At 36.9% G+C, this 20605-nt stretch overlaps 1 protein-coding gene across 5 annotated transcripts in view; it reads right to left on the bottom strand.

Annotated features, from left to right (window-relative positions):
- Positions 1-20605, bottom strand: part of TTLL7 (tubulin tyrosine ligase like 7) — an 80789-nt gene that overhangs the window by 54565 nt on the left and 5619 nt on the right. For 2 of the 5 annotated variants that reach the window (XR_011142580.1, XM_009673237.2), the window contains 5 exons: positions 6446-6589; positions 4583-4741; positions 4264-4389; positions 2568-2689; positions 1797-1864 (listed from right to left, as the gene is read on the bottom strand). Coding sequence is in view for 3 of the 5 variants with exons in the window: in XM_009673237.2 (XP_009671532.1) it covers positions 1797-1864; positions 2568-2689; positions 4264-4389; positions 4583-4607 (341 nt within the window). In the remaining 2 variants the exon portion in view is untranslated. Of the gene's footprint in view, positions 1-1796; positions 1865-2567; positions 2690-4263; positions 4390-4582; positions 4742-6445; positions 6590-17224; positions 17266-20605 lie in introns of those variants that run through there. The other 3 variants (XR_011142579.1, XM_068952690.1, XM_068952691.1) reach the window with 2 other exon arrangements.

The following is a 20605-nucleotide window of genomic DNA, read 5'->3' as shown; positions in this document are numbered from 1 at the left end:
TCCTGCTGTTTCATTGTCTCATCAAAATCTAAGAGTCGTACTTGATAATACTGAAAATGCAACTGTTACTAAAAGAGTTGTCTAAGAGAATAAGAGAACTTTAAAAATATATATATATATATATATACACAATTTTTTAAACACCTCACCAACAATCCAGCACCATCTCAAGAAAAACTAGCATAATTCAAATGTAGACTGATCAAAAAAAGTAGTATATGCTACAAATAAGAAAACCAGTAAATAGAAAAGACTGTATGCAGCAGAAAAGTAAGAGAACAGAATTCGTTTCTACATTAACCTGTTTAAATAAATATTAAGACAAATCAGCAGCTATATTGCCAACCACATGCCACAACTGACTCTTATCTTCACATACACGTCTATTTCACAAGTAGTCTCAATTTTGGTAAATTACAAACACCAGATATTGAATTGTGAGGGCAGTACTAAGAAAAACAGACTGATAAAACCCTGGTGTATCTACTGACACTAAGTGAAGTCTCAATACAAATATATTTGACCCAGAATTATCATCTCGAAGAAATTATTCCTACTTTATCTGTAATATGTGCAATTCCCATATTCAGTACCTTTAGACTGTGTCTCAAATTGAGAGTTCAGCGGGTTGAGAGAGATATTATCAGACTATATTAGAAAATAATAAAATAATGTGGGCATGACAACATAGGCTTTTTGCCTTTTTTTTTTTTTTAATATCACAGAACTGTAGCAATATACAAAGATACCATTGCTTGTCGTGCTGACCAATACTGTTCCACTGTTTCCAGGATATCTCTAAATAGCTGTTTGCATCCAGTTATTAGCCCTATATTTTTACCTAGAGTTTAGTCTGGAAGGGGCAGTAAGAAGTGCTTGTATAGCATTTATTGATGCAACGGGCTTTTGGACCATAAGTAGGACATACGGGCAACATAGCAATGCAAATAATATTTGCATCAGAATATCTGTAAACATTCTACATGCTACATTTAGCATTTACAAAACAGAAAAGGGAGAACAAGAGGGAGAGGAGATATCACAGTAATTATGGGAACATATGAAAACAAATTCTGTTTTGGTAATGGTATAGTATAGGTAAGATTTGGGACCAAACATTAACTTATTTTTAATTGCTGTTTGAAGTAATTTAGGCTAGACGAATCAAAATATTCAGACAAATTTCTCCCTAAACTTTTACTTATTACCAGGCTGATGAATCATTATTTAGCATTGTTTTCTTTACAGCTCTTACTCACAGATTCTTAGCTAATATAATTCCTCAGAACCCAGTTATTTCACTAGAATCAGGAGAACTTACCTTTGAGACAAATGAGTCTCTCTGACTTATTTCTTCTATAAACAGTAAGATATTTCATATTTTTGCATTTGATATATACAAAAATACAATCACTAATTACTTTAAATGGATAATATCCACAGAGGTATTAGTCATTTCTCCTGCTCTACCATTACATGATATCCGCCTGAGTGTATTATGTATTACAGATACTATCTAATAATTTAAAGCCCTATCCGGCATTCTGCAGCATGCAGAAAGAGACCTGAACTCACGTTATTTTCCACGGAAGTCAATGGGAGAGATACAGTAGTCTACTCAGATGCTACAGACCCAAGACCAAAGCCAAAATTATTAAGGAACCCTAGAAACTATCCTCGGTTCTGTCATAGCCTCTCAGTAAAAATTAAACAAACTCCACAAGTGGTAAATCAGTATTGAATTGCATTAAATAACATGGCTGAAAAACTTCTTAATATTAAAAGAAAAAGATTACTTTGTCATGTTTCTTGCCAGGAAGTCCTTTCTGCAGATCTCTCCCATTCCTGGAAAATGGTTGATTCTCTAAGGTAGGAGAGAAAAATGAGAGGAAGTTGAACTTTTTAGTTTTCCTGCCGTAATTATTATAAGCACTCATTTAAAACATTCAACTACATACCTACATAAACATAGTTAATACTACACATAAATCATCCAAGAGCATATCTTACGTTATCCTGGGTATTCAGAACGCTACCAAAGATACTACAAATTGTGCTCTCCTCCCTCAACAGATTTTCACCTGAGTATTCCCATTGATTTCCCTTCATATGAAAGGAGGACCTATCATTCTTTTACGCAAAAAGTTATCTAGGAACAAAGAGCATCATCACAAAGTAATGGCAAAAAAGGAATTATTTATTCACAAAGGCTACGGAGAGAGGCTCTGCTTAACTTACTGCTTAAAAGCTTACGAGCAACTTATAAATGATGTTTTGCAACTTCTTTCAAACTCTTTGATCATTCACAACACCCAAATGGCAGATCAAAGCATGAAAGAACAGCCCCAAATATTTAAACATCAGATTCCAAACGGTATGAACAAGTAACTCTGGAAAAGAAAATAGGATTTAAAAATATGTAGTTGGCTTTGCTGCAGTCTGGTTGTTTTTGCTTTGTTTTATGTTTTCTCTCCATACAGATGTAACTGACCAAGAGCGACACATTAAGGAACCTTTCAGAATGAAACAGTTCACTGGCCATTCAGAAACGCCATCTCCCGCTCTACCTGGTAGTTCCGAAGTTCAGCAATCTTTTCCTGTTGCACAGCACAATCACTCCAAATAAGATTCGCTGTTTCATCTTCATCGCGCGTTTTCACAAATCCCATTTCTCGTATTACTACACGTACTAGAAAGAAATTACATACTTTAGCAATATTCTGAATATCTAAGAGATATTCAAAATTAAAAAAATAATTATTTAATATTTTGAATTTTTCCAGTGTTCAACCCTTTCCCAGTGAACAACATTAACATGCAAGTTATTATCTAAATTGGATGGCTATTCCCATCAGTCTACTGCAATTCCATCCCTACAGGACCTTTTACTGAGGCTGGAAGCACAGTGCAACCACTAATAGGAACGGTAAAGAGTTCCAAGGCATTCCACAACGATTTAGTCAGAGTCCACTTGCACTTGAATGGCTTTAAGACTTAGCTATCATACATTTTAATTTTAAAACAGTGGTGAATGTAAATGTCACTGCAGATAGGAAAAAAGAAGGCTTTTCAAGTCATGGTACAGTAGTTACAAGAGCAAATGCATGCCTGCGTTTGAACATAAGCAAGAGAACTCGTAAAACAGCTATATTCTTCTACCTTAAACTATCCATTCTGTTATCTGCATAATGAATTTGTTCTGATACTTCTCCCCAGAGAAGACACATATCTGGATTTTGCATCTTCCCCACCTGGTAAAAGCCAGCAAGGTCAGTTTCAATATTCTATGTTTGGAGTTTGAAAATTTGTCACTACTTCTGGTTCAAAACTGGAGCCAAAGAGAAATCCTGGATCTGCTTCCCATCTACACGGTCCATATCAAAGCTTCACAGATGCCACTACAAGTCTCAGAAATAATTTTTAGCTCTGACTTCTCTGGAAAACTCCTTGAACCATTTACATAGTTGGAAGGAGATAAAGCTGAATGAAGTGTTATTCTTCAGGCACTAATAACTGTTCCATTGAGAAGGAAAAGCTTCATGCCTTGACACTGAACCATTTGGGGTTTTTTTTGTCTTCTTCTTTTTGGACAGCTATCAGAACAAACTTGCTGTTTAGGTTACAGGTTGAATAGAAGCATATATTTAGTGCCATTGTTTGCTGTTAACCAAGAGTCAGTAGTGGTCCCACCTCCCAAATTATCTTCTCATATTCCACCAAAGCTTGAATTATAATGTTGTTTCCATAAACACGCTATTTAAAATGCTGAAGCCAAATTACATCATTCTAGTTTTGTATGCTATTTCTTCTACAACAGAAAGACAAACTAAAACTTAGCATGATAGTAGCCCCAAGCATCAAAACATAAAACATCAGTAGATTTTAAATCAAGAAATCTCTATATAAGAGATCTCTGTACTTAACATTAAAATTACACTTTTCATTTGTTAAAGCTTTAAGTATAACTCCCCAACATACATGCAACTCGCACTTAAGATTTTTTTCAGCTTCCTTGATTAGTTAATTACATTTCTGCATATCAAGGTCTTTTCCTGAGTAACAAACGGGGAATAATAGATGCACAGTGTGCAAAACTATCAACTAAATGTTATAAAAAAAAGAACAAAGGCTTCTTAGAAAAGAAAACCCTTTGGAAATGACTCACTGTCAGCTTGTTGTAGAGTCCATTAATTCACCCCATTAGTTAGTAATTCATTCATGTCAATGGCTATTATGATGATAACAAAATATGTAGTTTCCTACCAATTTCATATTTTGTGCCAGCAACATTTGCAGTGATGACTCCATTCTTCTTCTTCCTGACTTTTCTTTTAATTGTGCTTTGATAAGGTAGTTCCGAGCTCAAAGTCAGACGAGTTCTATGGTTATCTTTAAAATATGACGTTGTAACAATCAATAACATGCTTATACCTCAAATAATGTATAGAAACGAACTAAAAGTGCCATACCACAAAGCAACACCTGAGCTAGTCAGTTACAAACAATTAATTAATTTAGGCTTAGAGGTACAAGTACGTCAAAATAATTAATAGGATATATTAAAAATACATAACTTGCATACCTCCCTCATTAGGCAAGGATGGCATTATAATCTAGGATAGTACAGAGGCAGAGTCCAAATTCCGTTCCAAGCTCTCAGAAAATGATGGGGCTATCAAAGCCAAATTATTTAAAGCTTTAGTCATACCATGTTAATCTCTGGTTGTAGTAAATATTAATTCTGAAATAGACAGATATCAGCGTTAAAAAATATGAAAGAGATTGTTATAAAGAGATCCTGAAAAAATTTAAACAGTAGAGAAATAAATATGAAACTTCGCTCATTATAATCCTATCGTGTTGCTTCTGGGAAAAACTGTTTTGCAGTATTCATTTTCAGAAAAAGAACATATTATCTCACTTTCTTATTGTCATTTATGCATGGGAGATTTGGAGCATGAAAATATCTAACACTGAATTAGATCAGCACTTCAAACTTTCATCTCCACAAAGCTCACTGAATTTATGGTAACTTTAAATCATATTATAATTTAACATTTAAAATCATGCAGGGTATATTATGCATTTTAAGGTACCAAATGGGAAACAACTGAAATGACCTTAATGATCATTTTTTCACTTTTTTTAAAATTAATTTTCCAATAATCACTTGTTAATACATAGTCAGTTTCATGACACCAATGACAATTTCAAAGACACATCAGGCTAACAACTAAATTGTCAGTTTTTAAAGCAAGTACTCGCATAAAATGCCTACATTACTGATACAAAATTCCAACTTTTTTTACGTATAGGAACATATGGCAAGATGTAAAATCCCACATGCTAAAAGTTTCTAAAATCCAACTTAAGTCCATAAGAATCACTGGCTAAAAGATTAAAGAAACCCGCAGGAGTAAAACACTGTTCTGAATATAATGCTACACTGGCTTCAGACATGCAACATTCTGTTATTGGAAAGTCTGCAAGAAGACAAAGGCCATCTTTGGCAGGCTGTCTCAAACCTACCTAGGAGTTTTCTTGGGAAATACATACAGTGTAAGTCATTTTGATTTTAAAATATTTTGATTTCTTTTCTGCAATGTTAAGTGTGACTACAGTTTCTTACACCAGCTTTAGATTAGCTTACATTGCTGTTCATGGTGTTTCTAAACGTTTTTAAAAATAACTTTATATGAAGCATGATGAGTTCCTTCTGTGGTATTTGTCTTCACTCTAGAACAAGCATGATGACAAAATATAGATTTCTGAAGCTGGACTGGCATGCAGATATCTAATCCTAGACCTCAAACATACCAACACACTACTAAATTACGGTAAAATATACAATAAAGCACATTTAAACAACATAAAGGCTCTGATTTGTCATTTCAGTTTTTAATCACGTGTAAGATGGTTCTTTCCTCAAGTCAAAGTAAATTGCATGCATTAGTGTGACTTCTGATGTAAAATCAGTTTGGTCACAAGATTGGACAATACATTAATTAGCAAAATTACCAAAATATTAGTTGTAAATCTTGTGTGCGCGTGCATGTGTCAGAGAGAGACAGACAGAGACAGTTAGATAGACATATAATTATAATATATTTTAATCATATTCTGGACATGTCACACTTGGTAAGAAAACAAAACCAGAAGCCTTGAGCTGCAAGATCTTTTTTCAGTTCAAAATATAGTTTTATCCTTAAATCTCCATCAATGCAAAAGGATAAAAAGAACAGATTATGATTCTTTTATGACTGTAGCTAATATACAAATTCTGCTTTGAACTAAGACAAACCTCTCTCCCTCATATCTACTCAGTGGAGTTGCACAAATTCACACTGACATATGACCCTGTGTATTTATTTAGGGAGTAAGAATAGGAGATCTTTTTAAATACAGATAGAATATTTGACACAATAATAGTAACTCTCAGCCTTACCTATTTACAACATTCTGCTGTATCAGAACTCCCTGAGAATATCCCCCAAACTGAACTAAAACTGGTGGATCATTTTGAAGTTTGAATGTTCAGGATGTCACCATTTGAGAAGGTAGCCTGAAAGTCCTTCTGCCCACTGCCCTGCTAAAATTAGATACAAAGATGTGAAAGTAAAGCATTCACTCTCCTAAAAACTATTATTAAGGAAAAGCAATATTGGACACAATGACTCAGTGAATATTGCATGTTATCTGTTTCTCAGGCTAAGAATACCAGAGTTCAAGACATGTTAGTTCCTAGGAATAATTCTTAAATACTTCTGTTGGCCAATTAAGGATTTGTATGCGCATGTCCAAATTCCTAGCAGTTGCTCTTCAGCTGTCCTGGCTAAAACCTTTTAATCAATTTGGAAAAAGGTCAGGGAGACTAATATTTCCTTGTGAAAAATGCTAGCCTTTACTAATACAGCATGACGTACAAACTACAAAATAGTAATAAAACCAAGCAGTTCATAGAGCTTTCATTCAGCTTGTAGAAAAATATCTGCCAGAAATTATCGTCAATGAATCGTATTTTCAAGCTGGACCATACACCTCAGAATTGCATCATGCTGTTGACTTACTGTTTTTCTTTATATTCTACTTTTATAAATACAGATTTAAACATAGAGCGCAAACGCTCAAGGTCCATGACTTTCAATTAGTCAATGCTCCTTCAGATGGGCAGACTATCAGCAGTACAGATAATGTCTTAACAGGATTTTTTGCATAGACCAGAGAGCTGTGGAAATACACAGGAAGATTTTACCATTGAAGGTGTTTCATGGGAACAATCCTCCCTGTAGATCTGCAACTGTTTCTCAGCCTAGAGTTTAGGTCAACGGTTCTTGAAATGGGAGAACAGGTCCCCCACACAAGATAGGAATGCATCTCTATGAGGGATAAAACATGGGCTCTTGCTGGGGACTGCAGAGGAAGATACAGCTGGAAAGAGATGGCTGCATATGGACATGGCACTGAGACACTACAGCGCAATTCTATAAACCCTGGGAGCCCGTAGCTTCCCCGTGTATTTCCTCTTTTCAACTTCTCTACAACAGGAATCATCTCAGATTAACCTATAACCTGTGTTTGGCTACCACATAGAGGCTTCTCTCTCTAGTAACCTGCCTGGAAAACTTGTTTCTAAGGGAGGGTTTTAAAGTATTGTATTCCCAAACTGGGACTGACAGAGGTTGCTTAACCTTGGCAAGTTTGCTATCAGGAATCTCCGAATTCACATTGAGACAAAAAAAAACGTGATTTCTACTGTAAACCATTTCCCTCCTGAAATCACGATACACACAAGTTAGTAAAGGTTTGTTGCTCACCCATATTGAATCAAGGACAGCAGAAAGAAAATGGTTAATCTATAAATGAAGAAATGTTTGTGAAGGAGAAACTAGCACATCTTCACTAGACTAACACAGTTTTGTACAAACAAGCCCTTTGAGTAGAGGGGTTCTAAGGGGAATAAAAGGTAAGATGTTACCCATAGAGTCACCTGGCAAAGGTGTGAGAGCGCCAGCAGAAGAGCTACATTGCGCACAATGCCTCTTTCTAGGCAAAAAAAAAAAAGCCAAAAAAAAAAAAAAAGCAAAGGCCATGGAAGCAGGAGCACTTTTTCTCCAGGGAAAGTACAGGTAAGGTAGTCTTGCTGGAGAGGGAACAGTGTTGTACACAGCCAGGGACAGAGGCAGATGCTTGAGCCCACCTCAGGGAATAATCTGAGCAAGGTACAGCAGAAGCAACTGGGCAAAAGTAGTACCAAAGTGCACTGGAGGGTGAGGGGGCGTCTGGGTGAAGGGCAGGGGACGATGGCAAGAACAGCTGAGCACATGGCAGATGGTGCTGGCAGAGGTAAAAGGGGATACGGCTTGATGTTAAGAAGAAATTTTCACCTATTAGTGCACATTTTGTAAAATTCGTGCCAAAAAGAAAACGCTGAAGAGACACCCCTTCAGAACAGAAAACAGATCATCAAAATAGTATTTTTTTTTTAAATAAAGCAGCTCTATGCTTTTGAGCCAATTCTTTGTCAGCTACCTTATCAGTTCTGAAAAGGTCTGCTTAGAGCGTCAGCTATTTCTTGTTGCTGTAGGAGAACTAACTATACCTTCGTAGCAATACTCGGCCTCTCAGCTAATTATTACTGGCATCAGGTTGTGGCCCATCACAACAGGTTACCTGTCCCACTCATTAAACAATACAAAATATATATTCCCTCATATCCAGACTTTCCCAGAAAACAAGAACCAAGCATAAATCAAAGGAAGTACTGCAAGAAACAGTTACAACATCCATTAACAGTGCCCAGAAACATTACACAGATACAGTATGCTTATTCAGGGTTAATTTTTGTTTCCCCTAGACAAGCTAGTATTATGTATTGTAAGCACTTGAAGTGAAGTTAAAAATTGAGGATTGGTATGACTGTCAACCTTCCTGTGGCTACCTAACAGGCTATATTGTCCATTCAGACAAAAAAATTGGGCACCTCCACTATACTCTCTTCACTTAGTCAACATCATTTCTACGTGGTAAAGAAGCAACTGTGCAAACAAGCAGGTACACTGCCTGCTTTAATGTTATTTTTCTCTAATATAATCTGCTACCTCTGCACATAGCAGTGGGTGGTTTTCTAATTTTATGAATTAATTAGAGCATGGGAAATTTTGCCAAAAATTTTAATATGGCTGTCTGGAAGGGCCATTGCAAAACATAGTATCTATCTGTACGGTTTTCATTCAGATAGTTTTCCAAGGGAAAAAATAGTCATTTCTCCAGTTAAAACCTAGGGAACTGCTGAACTGTGCATGCAAAATGTTTATATTTTAACTGAAGTCTACTTAGGAACTCAATGACTTAGAAGAGTAAAGACAACCACTTGTGGTAAGCAGCTAGATCCACTCTGGCTCAAAATAATACAAAGCTCTAACCAAGCAGGGGATCTCAGTCCAGTTTCCACTTTTCTTTTACTGTTCATGAAAGTAGAGTTATGGTATTTGGGGGAACGTGGAAGTATGCAAACTGTCTGTCAACAAGAATACTGCAGTCTATAGAACTAACTTACATTTTCACAGCACTCTCCCTGCTTTCCTGCCGCTAATATATTATTCCATGGCCTTCTGAAGTAAATAAGTAGTCAGGTTCACAGAAAAAGAAGCTTGCATGCTAAGATATGAATTTCAAAACATACCCTATGTACAAAACTGGATAAAATGGATAAAAAATAGATAAAATGGATTAAAAAGATGATAACACGTTGTAGCAAAAAAAAAAATCATCTACTACCAAAACACTCCCAGGTTGAAAGCAAAGATAATACTCTATCAATCAATGCAGTGTTTTTAAGTGAACCTCTTCTTTCTAGCTATCATTTGACAATATTGCTGTACTGCTTAAAGAACTACATAGGCTATGTATGTGCTTAACTTTACATACACAAATTGAAAACTTGACTTCAGAGCTTAAGCCATGGCACATATGACAACACCTCTGAAAGACAGCTAACTTTTCATAAGTTTCTTCCTATTTTATCCTATTTCCATATTTACTTAAGTGAAATTTGAGTTTTATTTGCATTACCTGGATTCTCTGCATACAGACAAGTAATCACTCACCAACAGTGGACTACTTTAGTATAGATATTAAAGCTAGCAGAACGCTTTCATCCGAGTCCATTAGTGTAATTTACTCAGTGCTGTCAAAGCGTTTGGAAATGCTCAGTAGCTAGGAAAAAATCCACACAGCTCCTGACAGAAGGAGCTTTCACTCTGAAATGGAGACAGGCTTTAGATAGTTACATAACTTGGTACATCACCATAAGGGTAAAGGACAACAGCACAGCACTGCATTTCCCAGTCCCCAGTTATTTGGAAAACCAAAACAACAAAAACTTCACAGAAATATGGAAAGGAATTAAGTGAAAGTGGTCTTCAGAGCATAGACCCAGTAAAACATTCGACTTCTGTTTTTCATAGTCTGACCTAAATAAATAAAAGTTTTTTGCTCCCTTTAGATCGTAGGGGGTGAGATCCTGAAACCACTCAAGTAGTGAGGAGTTTCCTATTTATTGCAGAGATGCCATATTTTCATCCAACGAGGAAGTTACAAAGACTAATCAGAACTTCTCAAAGTAATAAATAATAGCGATATATCTGAAATATGTGCAAAGTCCCTCCTTTGCATATTTAATTCTTGAGATGAAGAAAAATTCCCAAAAATAAGAAAAGAAATCTCATTTTTAAAGATGCCATGTGAGATCTTGCCCAATTACACAGGACTACAATCTACAATTGAACTGGACCTGAGCTATAAAATGCAGACTCAGAATGAGATTACAATATTAACAGAAATGGTAACAGAGAAAAATCTTCACCTCTACCCTCAAATAGCAAGGCAACAATTTGCAGCTATTAAACTGCAGAATTAAAAGCATCGTATCCTTTCATGATTTTTAATAAGACTCTGGATGAAATGTATGCTGAACTTAAAGCATACATTACATACTATATCCAAACATAGCTGGGCAGTTTGGTTTTAACATGCTAAAAGAATAATTCAGTGGCAAATTCTCACTCCTACAGCGAATTCTGGATGCAAAAAGCAATCCTCATTTTGAGGATCAATGTGTCAAAGTGATAAATTTGTTTTTAAACAGTTATCTGTTAATTGGCTTAGAATGAACAAACATCAGGGCTTGGTTCAAAACATTCTGAAATCAAAGGAAATCTATCTATGAACTTCAGCAGCATTTGTTCTCAACATCGAATGAAACGAGATGCTTACTGAGCAGCTCTTTTAGACAAAAGTAACATACCGAGTTTTCAGATGTTTGAATTGCTAAATAGACAGCTAAAAGTATACAGGAATAAAAATGGCATGACTTAAACTCTTTTGAATCACATGCAGTTCTGTGAGACCATTTTCTCAGCCTGACACCTCTCAAATATTTTATCAAAGTGGTCAGCATTTTTAAAGCTTACAAAATTTGTCTAAACTACCATAACGTCATAGCTATGGTGAAAGCACTCCACCTCCGAATCTACAAGTTACTGTCTAAAACTATGAGTTACTGTTACATTAATGTGAGTATAACCTTACAACTGCAATTTCACATTTGGGATGAGATTCAGTAGGGGTTCCAAAAATCAGTCTCAGTTTTTTTGCAGCATAGCTTATATAACATAGATAGCATTACAGTGCCTATTTAGTAATACTGAAAGCATAAACTATTCTGTCCCTTCCAGCCTACTTTCAAAACATCATGCAAAACAGAGTTTGTGTCATAGTTATAAAGTGTTGTCTTTTGTTAGAGAAATAAAGATACATTACCTTATCAAAATGGCTGGCCTCGGGTTAGAAGAGAAGGTAACCTTCTATTGCCGGTTACATCATTCAGTTACACATGTTACTACATACTGTTATTACATCAGTTTTACACGTCTACACAGAACACCTGGACTTTTACAGTGCCAGTTTCATAAAAGACTTTCCTTTGGTATTTTCTGGCTTTGTATTTAATAACTTTCCATTAAGTTTCTATACTGTTTAACATTTCATAGATATTTTGTGACAAATGAGAAATGTATCAGAAGCTGTGAGATGGCTGAAATCTCACAAGGTAGAGTTTCACATGAAATAACTTGTTTCTTATTCACAATTTAGAGATCAAAATTGGGCACAAAAGCATTTTTTTTCTTCTTTTCAATGCTGCCATGGAGGAATATTGCTTCTTTTTGCTCTCTCTCTTATTCATTTTCCAAAAGGGACCTTCTAATTCTTGGCCAAATTTAAATTAATTTCAAAGCTTTCAAAGTTGAAGATGGATTGTCTTTAAAAAAAAAAAAAAAAAAAGACCTCCAAGACCTCCAAAGTGTGCTTCATAGCAGAATACACAATCTGACTATCTGTTGCTTTGTTCTCACCCTTCCAAAAGCCCTGATGACAGTGATAACATATTTCAAACTGTTAGCAAAACGAGTGGCAGAGAGTTACATATTTATGTTCTAAATATTGAAAGCAAAGGGCCAATAAAAAAGCAAAATAGAACCAGAAGACTACAATAAAAAAGTAAATGCTTGTACTTATTTCTTGTTCAATAAAACATAGGCAATACATAAATTGATACGGCAAGTGAAAGGAACCTGTGTGAGGTACAAATGAATAATTTATAAGGCAAATGCAGGGAACTTTTGATAAACACCAACTTCACTTAGCATTCACAACGGCAAGGAAAAACATTGGCAAAATAGCTCAAACATACCAAAGATCAACCATGTTTTTATAGAGTAAAACCTTAACTTCAGAAAACATAGCTCTGTATCATTTGCTGCTAAAAAAAATAACACCTTTCATAATCACTTTCTTGTATTCTCTGCCAGCACAAAGCACGGAGAATGCGTTGTTGTCATATATCTCTGCTTAACTACCTACCTTGGTAAGACCACCAGTCCTTCTATCTCCATTTAGAATAGTGTTAGACTGCTCTAGGCATTTTCAGTGATTTGTACCCTAGACTAGAGCACATTGGCCACATCTGCTCTGCAAGGGACAGCTGACTGTCATGCTACCCACCCACCCCTGCCACCCCACCTGAAATATTCCCTTTAAAAGAAATAGCTGAAGGACCCCTCTTCGATTTCTCTTGGGGAACATAAGTGTAGGAAACTGTTAACTATTGGACTGCCAACCACTATCGGCTAATGCTCTTTGTGATGAAACAGCCACGGCCCCTAATCAAAGAAACAGAGAGCTCTGCAATAATTATGTGCAAAAATAATTATGAGTAATAGTAACATTAAGATTAGGCATTGAAAATGTGTTTTTGGTGGGGGAAAGGGTAAAGAGTTAGGAAAGGAATAGAGTGTGGCACTTGTGTGGACATCTCTGTTCAGATTTTAATTTTGCAGTGCACCATACCTGCTCTTCATTATAGCATGCCAACACATACCAACATGTATTACAATTACAAGGTGCTTTAAATTGTGTCCATCACACGCTAATCACTGCCTAGGTTAAACTATTTCTTGCTGTTTCTATCATTCTCAAAGATTTATTTCTCTAGCAAGAGCACTACATAGGAATCTACAAGAAAGGACATTTCAACATTTTACATGTATCAGAATATTTGTCTTTACATAGTGTAACAGAAAAAGCTACTAAACTCTAATGGAGCTTCTGTAACTGCAATGATTTCTTATATTTTAAATTGCGCCTGTGGGGAGATTTATTAAGGAACTTGAATAAAGAATGTCATTAGAAGGCTCCCCTTCAAGCATGTAATTCTCCCTCCTTTGCTTCAACATGGTGTCATTGGCTCTGTGTGAAAATGGCCTCAAGTTCCACAATACAGGAACGCAAATATAGTTAATATCACTTCTACAGACACCCGTGTATTGTAAGAACCACACCCCAGCCCCATTACCTCTCCCATTACATCTGGTGTTTTACAGGCCTACACTTGATAGATTTAATTCAGCATTACCGAATACAGACTGCGACCATCAAACATGGCTCACGGTCATCAAACATGGCTCACAGAAACTCTGACTGGGAATTACATCATCCACATTTACACACTGCTGCAGTAGAACGTGTTCTAGTTTAGCAGAGAGCATGGCACAGCAGCCTGAAATCTATACTGCCTGACCTTAGCCTGCAGTTTCAGCATCTGATCTAAAAAGCACTAAGCAAAGCTCAGAACCTGGGCAAGCCACCAGGTGTGCTCATGAGAAACATCCAAGCAAAGTTCTCTTGATCGTGCCAGTCCAAAAAGGTGCTCTCACATGATCACTGAACTGTTCATCACATTATATCGACACTTTCTGTTATTACTTTAACCAGCTCAGCTCCAATTGCAACATCTGCACATTTTTATAGGGTTGCTAATCGGCCTCCAACATCTTAATCACTGTGCTAAACAGATCTACTTTGTAAAGAATAAATGATAGTCAAAAATCCTTTCAGTTGGCCTACACTATCACCAAGACCATTGCAACTACTCAGTGTTATTAATAGCTTACTAATAGCTGATAAAGTTGGCCAGAAACTCCAACAGCTATAGGACATCCCAGCAAAAGCAAGTTTTCCTCCCAAGAGTTTAGTATTTGTGGCTTAATGGGTACCACTGATTTTGAAAATATTTCTGCAAATAAAAGCAAGAGAAAACCAACAGTTTCAAAAGACTGTGACCCCACAGAAGCCTCTCTAGCTGGAATTGACCCAATTTATAAAAATTCTTTTTAAAGGCTGAATTGCTTCCAATCCCTGTGTCATGCTATTTTTATCCATTGTAGGGGATCTAAATAGAGTCACTATCCTCACGGGATAGTAATGAGATGTGACTCCAGTATCCTTTTATAGGAATATTTTGTGCATATACTGCTCACCTATAGAGAGAAATACAGTGTGTAGTCAGAAAGCCTAGAAAAATACCATGCTTTAAATATTGACCATAAACTAAATACTTGGAACACCTAAAGTAAGAAAGAAAATAAAATGAAGCACACCAGACTTTCCACACACTTTTACTTTTTGCTAAAAAGAACAAAGAAGCATGAGAATATTCTACCAAAAAGTAAATTTCCAGGATATGCTTGAACTCAGAGGATCAGAATAACGCACCTTCTAAATCATAACAATGGCATTACTGCTGCAGCCCCGTAGTACTGAACAGTTCTTTTTAGTGACTAATCATATGCTGCCTCTGAGCTACAGAGAACATACTCACAATGACATTGGAGGTTTTACTGTCGTTTAAAATGACAAAAAAATCTGAGGAGATAACTGACTTAAGCATGACTATTGCCCTTCAAGACTTTAATTACAGCAGTAGCACAGTTCCAAGTTTGGAACAATATGGGAGTTAGCTCTGTCCTCATCCATCTCACGGCCCGCTCCCAAAAAGAAACACTTAAAAGTAATTGGCTCTGGAGTGTTTGTTGCTTTTTAAATAGGAAAAAGTCTTTGTGGGTTCATTTAGAGCCACACATGAAAAATGTACTGAAATAAAAGTCCTCAGCCAGAGGCTATAGCAGTAGGGTATTTAAGATGATTCAGATAGATTGATTTCTCTTTGCTTTAATCTTAAGGTACTTTCTTAAAGTAAAGAGCTGAAGAGCATAAACTGAAGAGCATAAACTCATCCAGGCAAATACATGTTGGCTGCAAAGTTAACTCATGTTTAAACATTAAAAAGAAACAATTACATTAATTTCTTATTATGATAAAATAAAACATTGCTAAGAACTGGTCCACATACTTGTTTATTCATCATATTATCTGAGGCTGAAAATTACAGTGTTTATCCTTTTGCGTTTCTCACTCTCAGACATATCTTGCTCTTCATTTTGCAGAATAATTTTTGCTGCAAAAAATGCTGAGCAAACGCTTTGTTGTATTTACCTGATGACCAGAGATAGGAAAAAAAGAATGCTTAGCTAGAAATGCACCAAATCCAGACAAATGTATGGTATGGAAGGTTACAAAGGTATGGAACAGTTACAACACACCTACTAAGCAGAAGAATAAATCTTTCAGTAAATGCTTAATACAAAGAATTAATACAAATGAGGGGGAAGGAGAAGACCAGTGGCAATCCAGACAAAAAGAATGGAGAAGAAACTGGGACTACACAGTTGGCTATTGACCCAGGACTCTGACTACTATTTCACAAATACGAAACTCCTTCCCAAGTTTTTATGCTGCTTTGACTGCTAGAAGTAAAAAAGAGCTTTCCTCCTGGAAATTTCCACAGATACATCTTTTGGAAGGAATGGGCACATATACAAAGTACAGAAATTGTCTCAAGTTTGCAGTGTAAATGAGACCAAGTCATGTCACAGGATCTCCTCCAAAGCCCACTGAAGTAAACGTAGACATTTCTATTGACTCCTCTGTGCTTTAAATAACAGAGTTTCAGTTCCAGAACAGCCCTGATGGTGGCAGAATTCAGGAGCGTAATTAAAACACACATTGATTTGCTGACAAGGCCAACTCGTGTTTCATTCAGGTCAAAATTACACTCCATTTAAATCAAATCTTTGGCACAGTAGAAATTACAGCTAAAATTAACTGAGTTGCACCTGAATCTCTCTCCTCTTCTTAACAAAGACTATAAGCTTCCAGCATCACTTTTAGAACTGTTTGATAGTCTAGAGACAGTGCCTCATATTTCATAGCTCATATAGGATTCACTCCTGGTTCGGAAACAGGGATTACTGTGCAGGCAAAAAACAGACACTCAGCTCAATGAAATGCTTCGTGTTGCTGTTCAAAAGCATCCTTTGAGCAGTTAATGTATCAAGTTTAACTGCATTCATACAGATGTTCCTGAATCCAGTTTTCTTTAGCATACAGAAAGATAAACTGTGAGCTCAGGGACACATGAGGAAGAGCATTAAGATTTAGAAAAAGGGAGCAAGAATACTAGAAAAACAACTCACTCCAAAATGTATGTGGTGTACATAAATTAAGTCAAATTCAAGTTAATGTATTTCACTTAACAGTCTGCAATAGAGAGCAACAGTGAAAAAAACTTTGGCAGATGAATGCAGCACTATAATCTACCAACTTCCTCATACAAATTACTGATAAGAGTGCAAAATTTTTATTTATCATGGATTTGACTGACAAATTTATGCACTGCAAAATAAACCTTCATACCAGGACTACCCACTGATATGAAAGAGGGTTTAAAACAATTCTGTTGTAGAAGTAGCTAAATGAAAACGCTTACCTGTAAGTGTTGCACTGCTGAAGCTATCTGAAGAGTCACCTCTGAAAACAAGTATTGATGAGATTAGTTTTTTGAAATTAAACCTGTTTGGCTTCAATGAGGAAAGGACTGCAACCTTGGAGTGCAATTTTTAACCCAAATGTAAAGTGAACTTCAGTGAAGTGACGGAAACAGAAATGTTACTTCATTTCCTGCCATAACTCTTCTGTAGTTAAACACTGGAGGAAACCATAGAAAAATCAGCTGCGCTACCTTCTCTTGTGTCAGTTTTACAGCAGTCAGGCCCATTGCATATGCTGTATCTCCATAACGATAGACTGCTAAAGGTATCAGCAGAAGAACTGATAAGGCTTCCAAATACTAGGACTAATATAAGCAGTGTATATGTATATTAATATGTAGCGAATTGTAACTTGCACATAGGACCTTCCAAGCAAGAACACCTTGAGCTGTTTATGCTGTGCAGTATCACAGGCACTCAGAGAAAGTTGCGCTTCTCTCTGTGATATCAACTTTGAACCAACTTCATTCAGAGCACTCTATTTTCATACCACAGACTCTGCAGAGAAATCAGTGCCAGAAGAGACCAGTCTTGCTACCAGCTATGCCATTACTCTCACATCTGTTCTACAAACCCAAAGTATTGCACAGAGTCAGATCCTAGTGAGCTCTAGAGGGACACATTCACATAAAGCTGTTGTAGTCCTATTAGCTGTAGTGGCATCCTTCAAGAATCATAATGCACACAGCACGAAGCTGGGAGCAGACAGTGATTCTTGCAAAAAGCTACAATATACATTAAAAAAATTTCCTCTTACTTCCTCCCTTAGTAGATGTTCTCTCTAAACCACAGAGAATGCTTCTCTTGTTTGCATGAAGTGAAATAGAAAAATCAAACCACCAGCATGCATATTTCCTCCGTAAGTACAAAGAAATAAGACGCTGAAAATTCGATAGCTCTACCACAAGTTGTTACAGTTTTCCCCAAGTGACTGGTAACATTGCAAGTGCATTTATTCCTCAAATATTGAGGCACAATGGTGGAGTCACCTGATGAATGAAGATTACTACAATGTAGCTGCTTACATCTGAGCTGCCTTCACTGTCTGCCTCTATACTGTTAGTGCAGACAGCTGTAGGTATTGGGATTGTAGATGTGTAAGTGTTGATGAGATGAATCTTATCCAAGTTGTTCAATACGGAAAACTGCTTGAAATAGAAAATAATTAAGGCACCTAAAGCGGCCATGACTGGACAGGTAAATCTTCCAAAATTGACCATTTAGTGATTTCAAGGACTTTGAGTTTCCTCCTATTGTTTCCCACCATTTCAATACAACCAACTGCGACACAATTTGCTATGGGGGCATGGAATTGGTAGCTAAATCTAGATAGAGTTAAATGCTGGAAACAAAAAGATACTTTAGAAATGACTATGTGACAGCAGATACAACTGACCTTTTCTTTTTGGATCAGTCCAGATTTTTTTTTTTCTCCTTCATTGAGAGCCAAATTGCTTACCTAATGTTTATGAATCTACAAATTCTTTTAATCATATTTTGATTGGTGCTAATTAATGTATTTCCAGTTCTTTCCAGTTAAGAAGATCAAGTCAGACTTCCAAAAAAAACAAACATACCTTTCAATTTTTCCTCAGTTGCTTAGTCAAGCACTTTATTGCAGAACTTCCTGTGTAAATTGCTCTGTATTTTGTTCAAAGCTTTGTACAATTTCAATATATTTTTAGTAACAGTCAAATACACACACCATCTTCTTCAGTGTTTCATAAAGTTTCACACCAACCCTTTTTGCAGCCCACTAATTGTGAAGCTAACTGCAGCTATGAAAACCACTTACGAGTTTTCACAGTGTAGTTTAGGGCTTCGTTCAAGTCTTATCTTTGCTTACTAACATATTTTCATGGATTCGCATGGTGCTAATGTGACCCAACCTCCATCTCCATTTTCATACCTCTCTGATGACTATTCTTCATTTGGTAAGATGACTGCTACTCAGCTTTCCAAGCCTGTCTCTTGGGCAGTCTTTTGTCCTTGGGAATGCTCCCAATAACCTGACTTTATAAGCTCTTATTGGTAGAAGTTGGTGAGGAACCCTGCCTCCAGTGATCTTGCATGCTAAAATTCCTTACTTTTCTTCTCTCTCAAGCTATTTTCTTTTCACCATCAGAAGGATACTAGAACATGGGTCTTGGGTTTTGCTTTTTTTTAAAAAAAAAATCTTTTGCCCGTTACAGGGAATAGCTACTCCCTTAAGGAGGAGGAGCCAGAAGCCTAATACAATAACAAGAATAGCGCATGGTATCCAAGCAAGGCCAGTAGGGCTGACCCAAGGCTGGTAGCCTAGTTCAGCCAAGAGTCTGACAATTTGAACAAGTTGGTGGTGATGAGTCAGGTCCAAGGTCAAACCAGGAACCAATCCCCACGTCAGGATCAGGTCCAACAATGGTCACCAAGGTCACACACGGCCCAATGATCACCAGGAAGGTCCACAGTGACAAGACAGGACTGGTCAAGCTCAGTAGTCAGTCTGTGGGTCAGGGTCCAGATCAACGGGGTCAACGGCCAAGCACAGGCACGGCCGTGACTCAGCTGCAGACCAGTGCTCCTACAGTGTAGTTCAGGCAGTAACTGAAGGTGCTGGCCTCAGCTGAACTGGGGCTCCTGGGCCCATGCCCAGAGGGTGGGTAAGGTCCCAGGGGAGGCTGGAAAGGGTCATTAAGGCCTATTAGCATCCTCAAAGCCCTGACAATTAGTTTCCTCCTCAGGAACCTTTCCCGAAGTCTGCTCCCACAGAGGACTTATCCCAGTGGCATCTCACACTGTCCTGTCCCCCATTTTTTTCTATCTACTGCTGTAGAGTCAGACTCGCCAAGTTTGTAATCCATCCATTATCTCTGACTAGTTGAAATACCATTGTGTATGTCCCATCACTGACAGAGAGGTATTCCTTCTTTACCAGTGAAATTATTGTGCTGAATACCTGCATCAGACACTCCCACAATACCTACTCATGAGAATGTTTCTTCTTTATCTTCATTTTTCAGAAACTTTATCTCATTTTCTCAGAAAATATCAAGGACCTGCTTTCTATGTGTTTTTTGCATTTCTGAGTGTTGCTTTTGGCAATAGGGCCACAATGCCTGGTCATTTTCTCTTCAGATGTAAAGGCAACAGTAGGAAGTAGGAATATTTTCTCTCTCTCCCTTCCCTTCCCTTCCCCCCCCCTTTTTTTTTTAAAGGGACTGCTTAGAATCATTAATTGGACCACTTCTCAGTCAGTGCCCAGAATTTTAAATCTAACTCTCTATTGTTTCTTTATTTTTCTTCTCTTTTTTCACTTGCAGGATATTGCCCTAAAGCAG

This window comes from Struthio camelus, chromosome 8, assembly GCF_040807025.1.
Source record: "Struthio camelus isolate bStrCam1 chromosome 8, bStrCam1.hap1, whole genome shotgun sequence".
Taxonomy (NCBI): Eukaryota; Metazoa; Chordata; class Aves; order Struthioniformes; family Struthionidae; genus Struthio; species Struthio camelus.
This window is presented reverse-complemented; position numbering and strand designations above follow the sequence as displayed.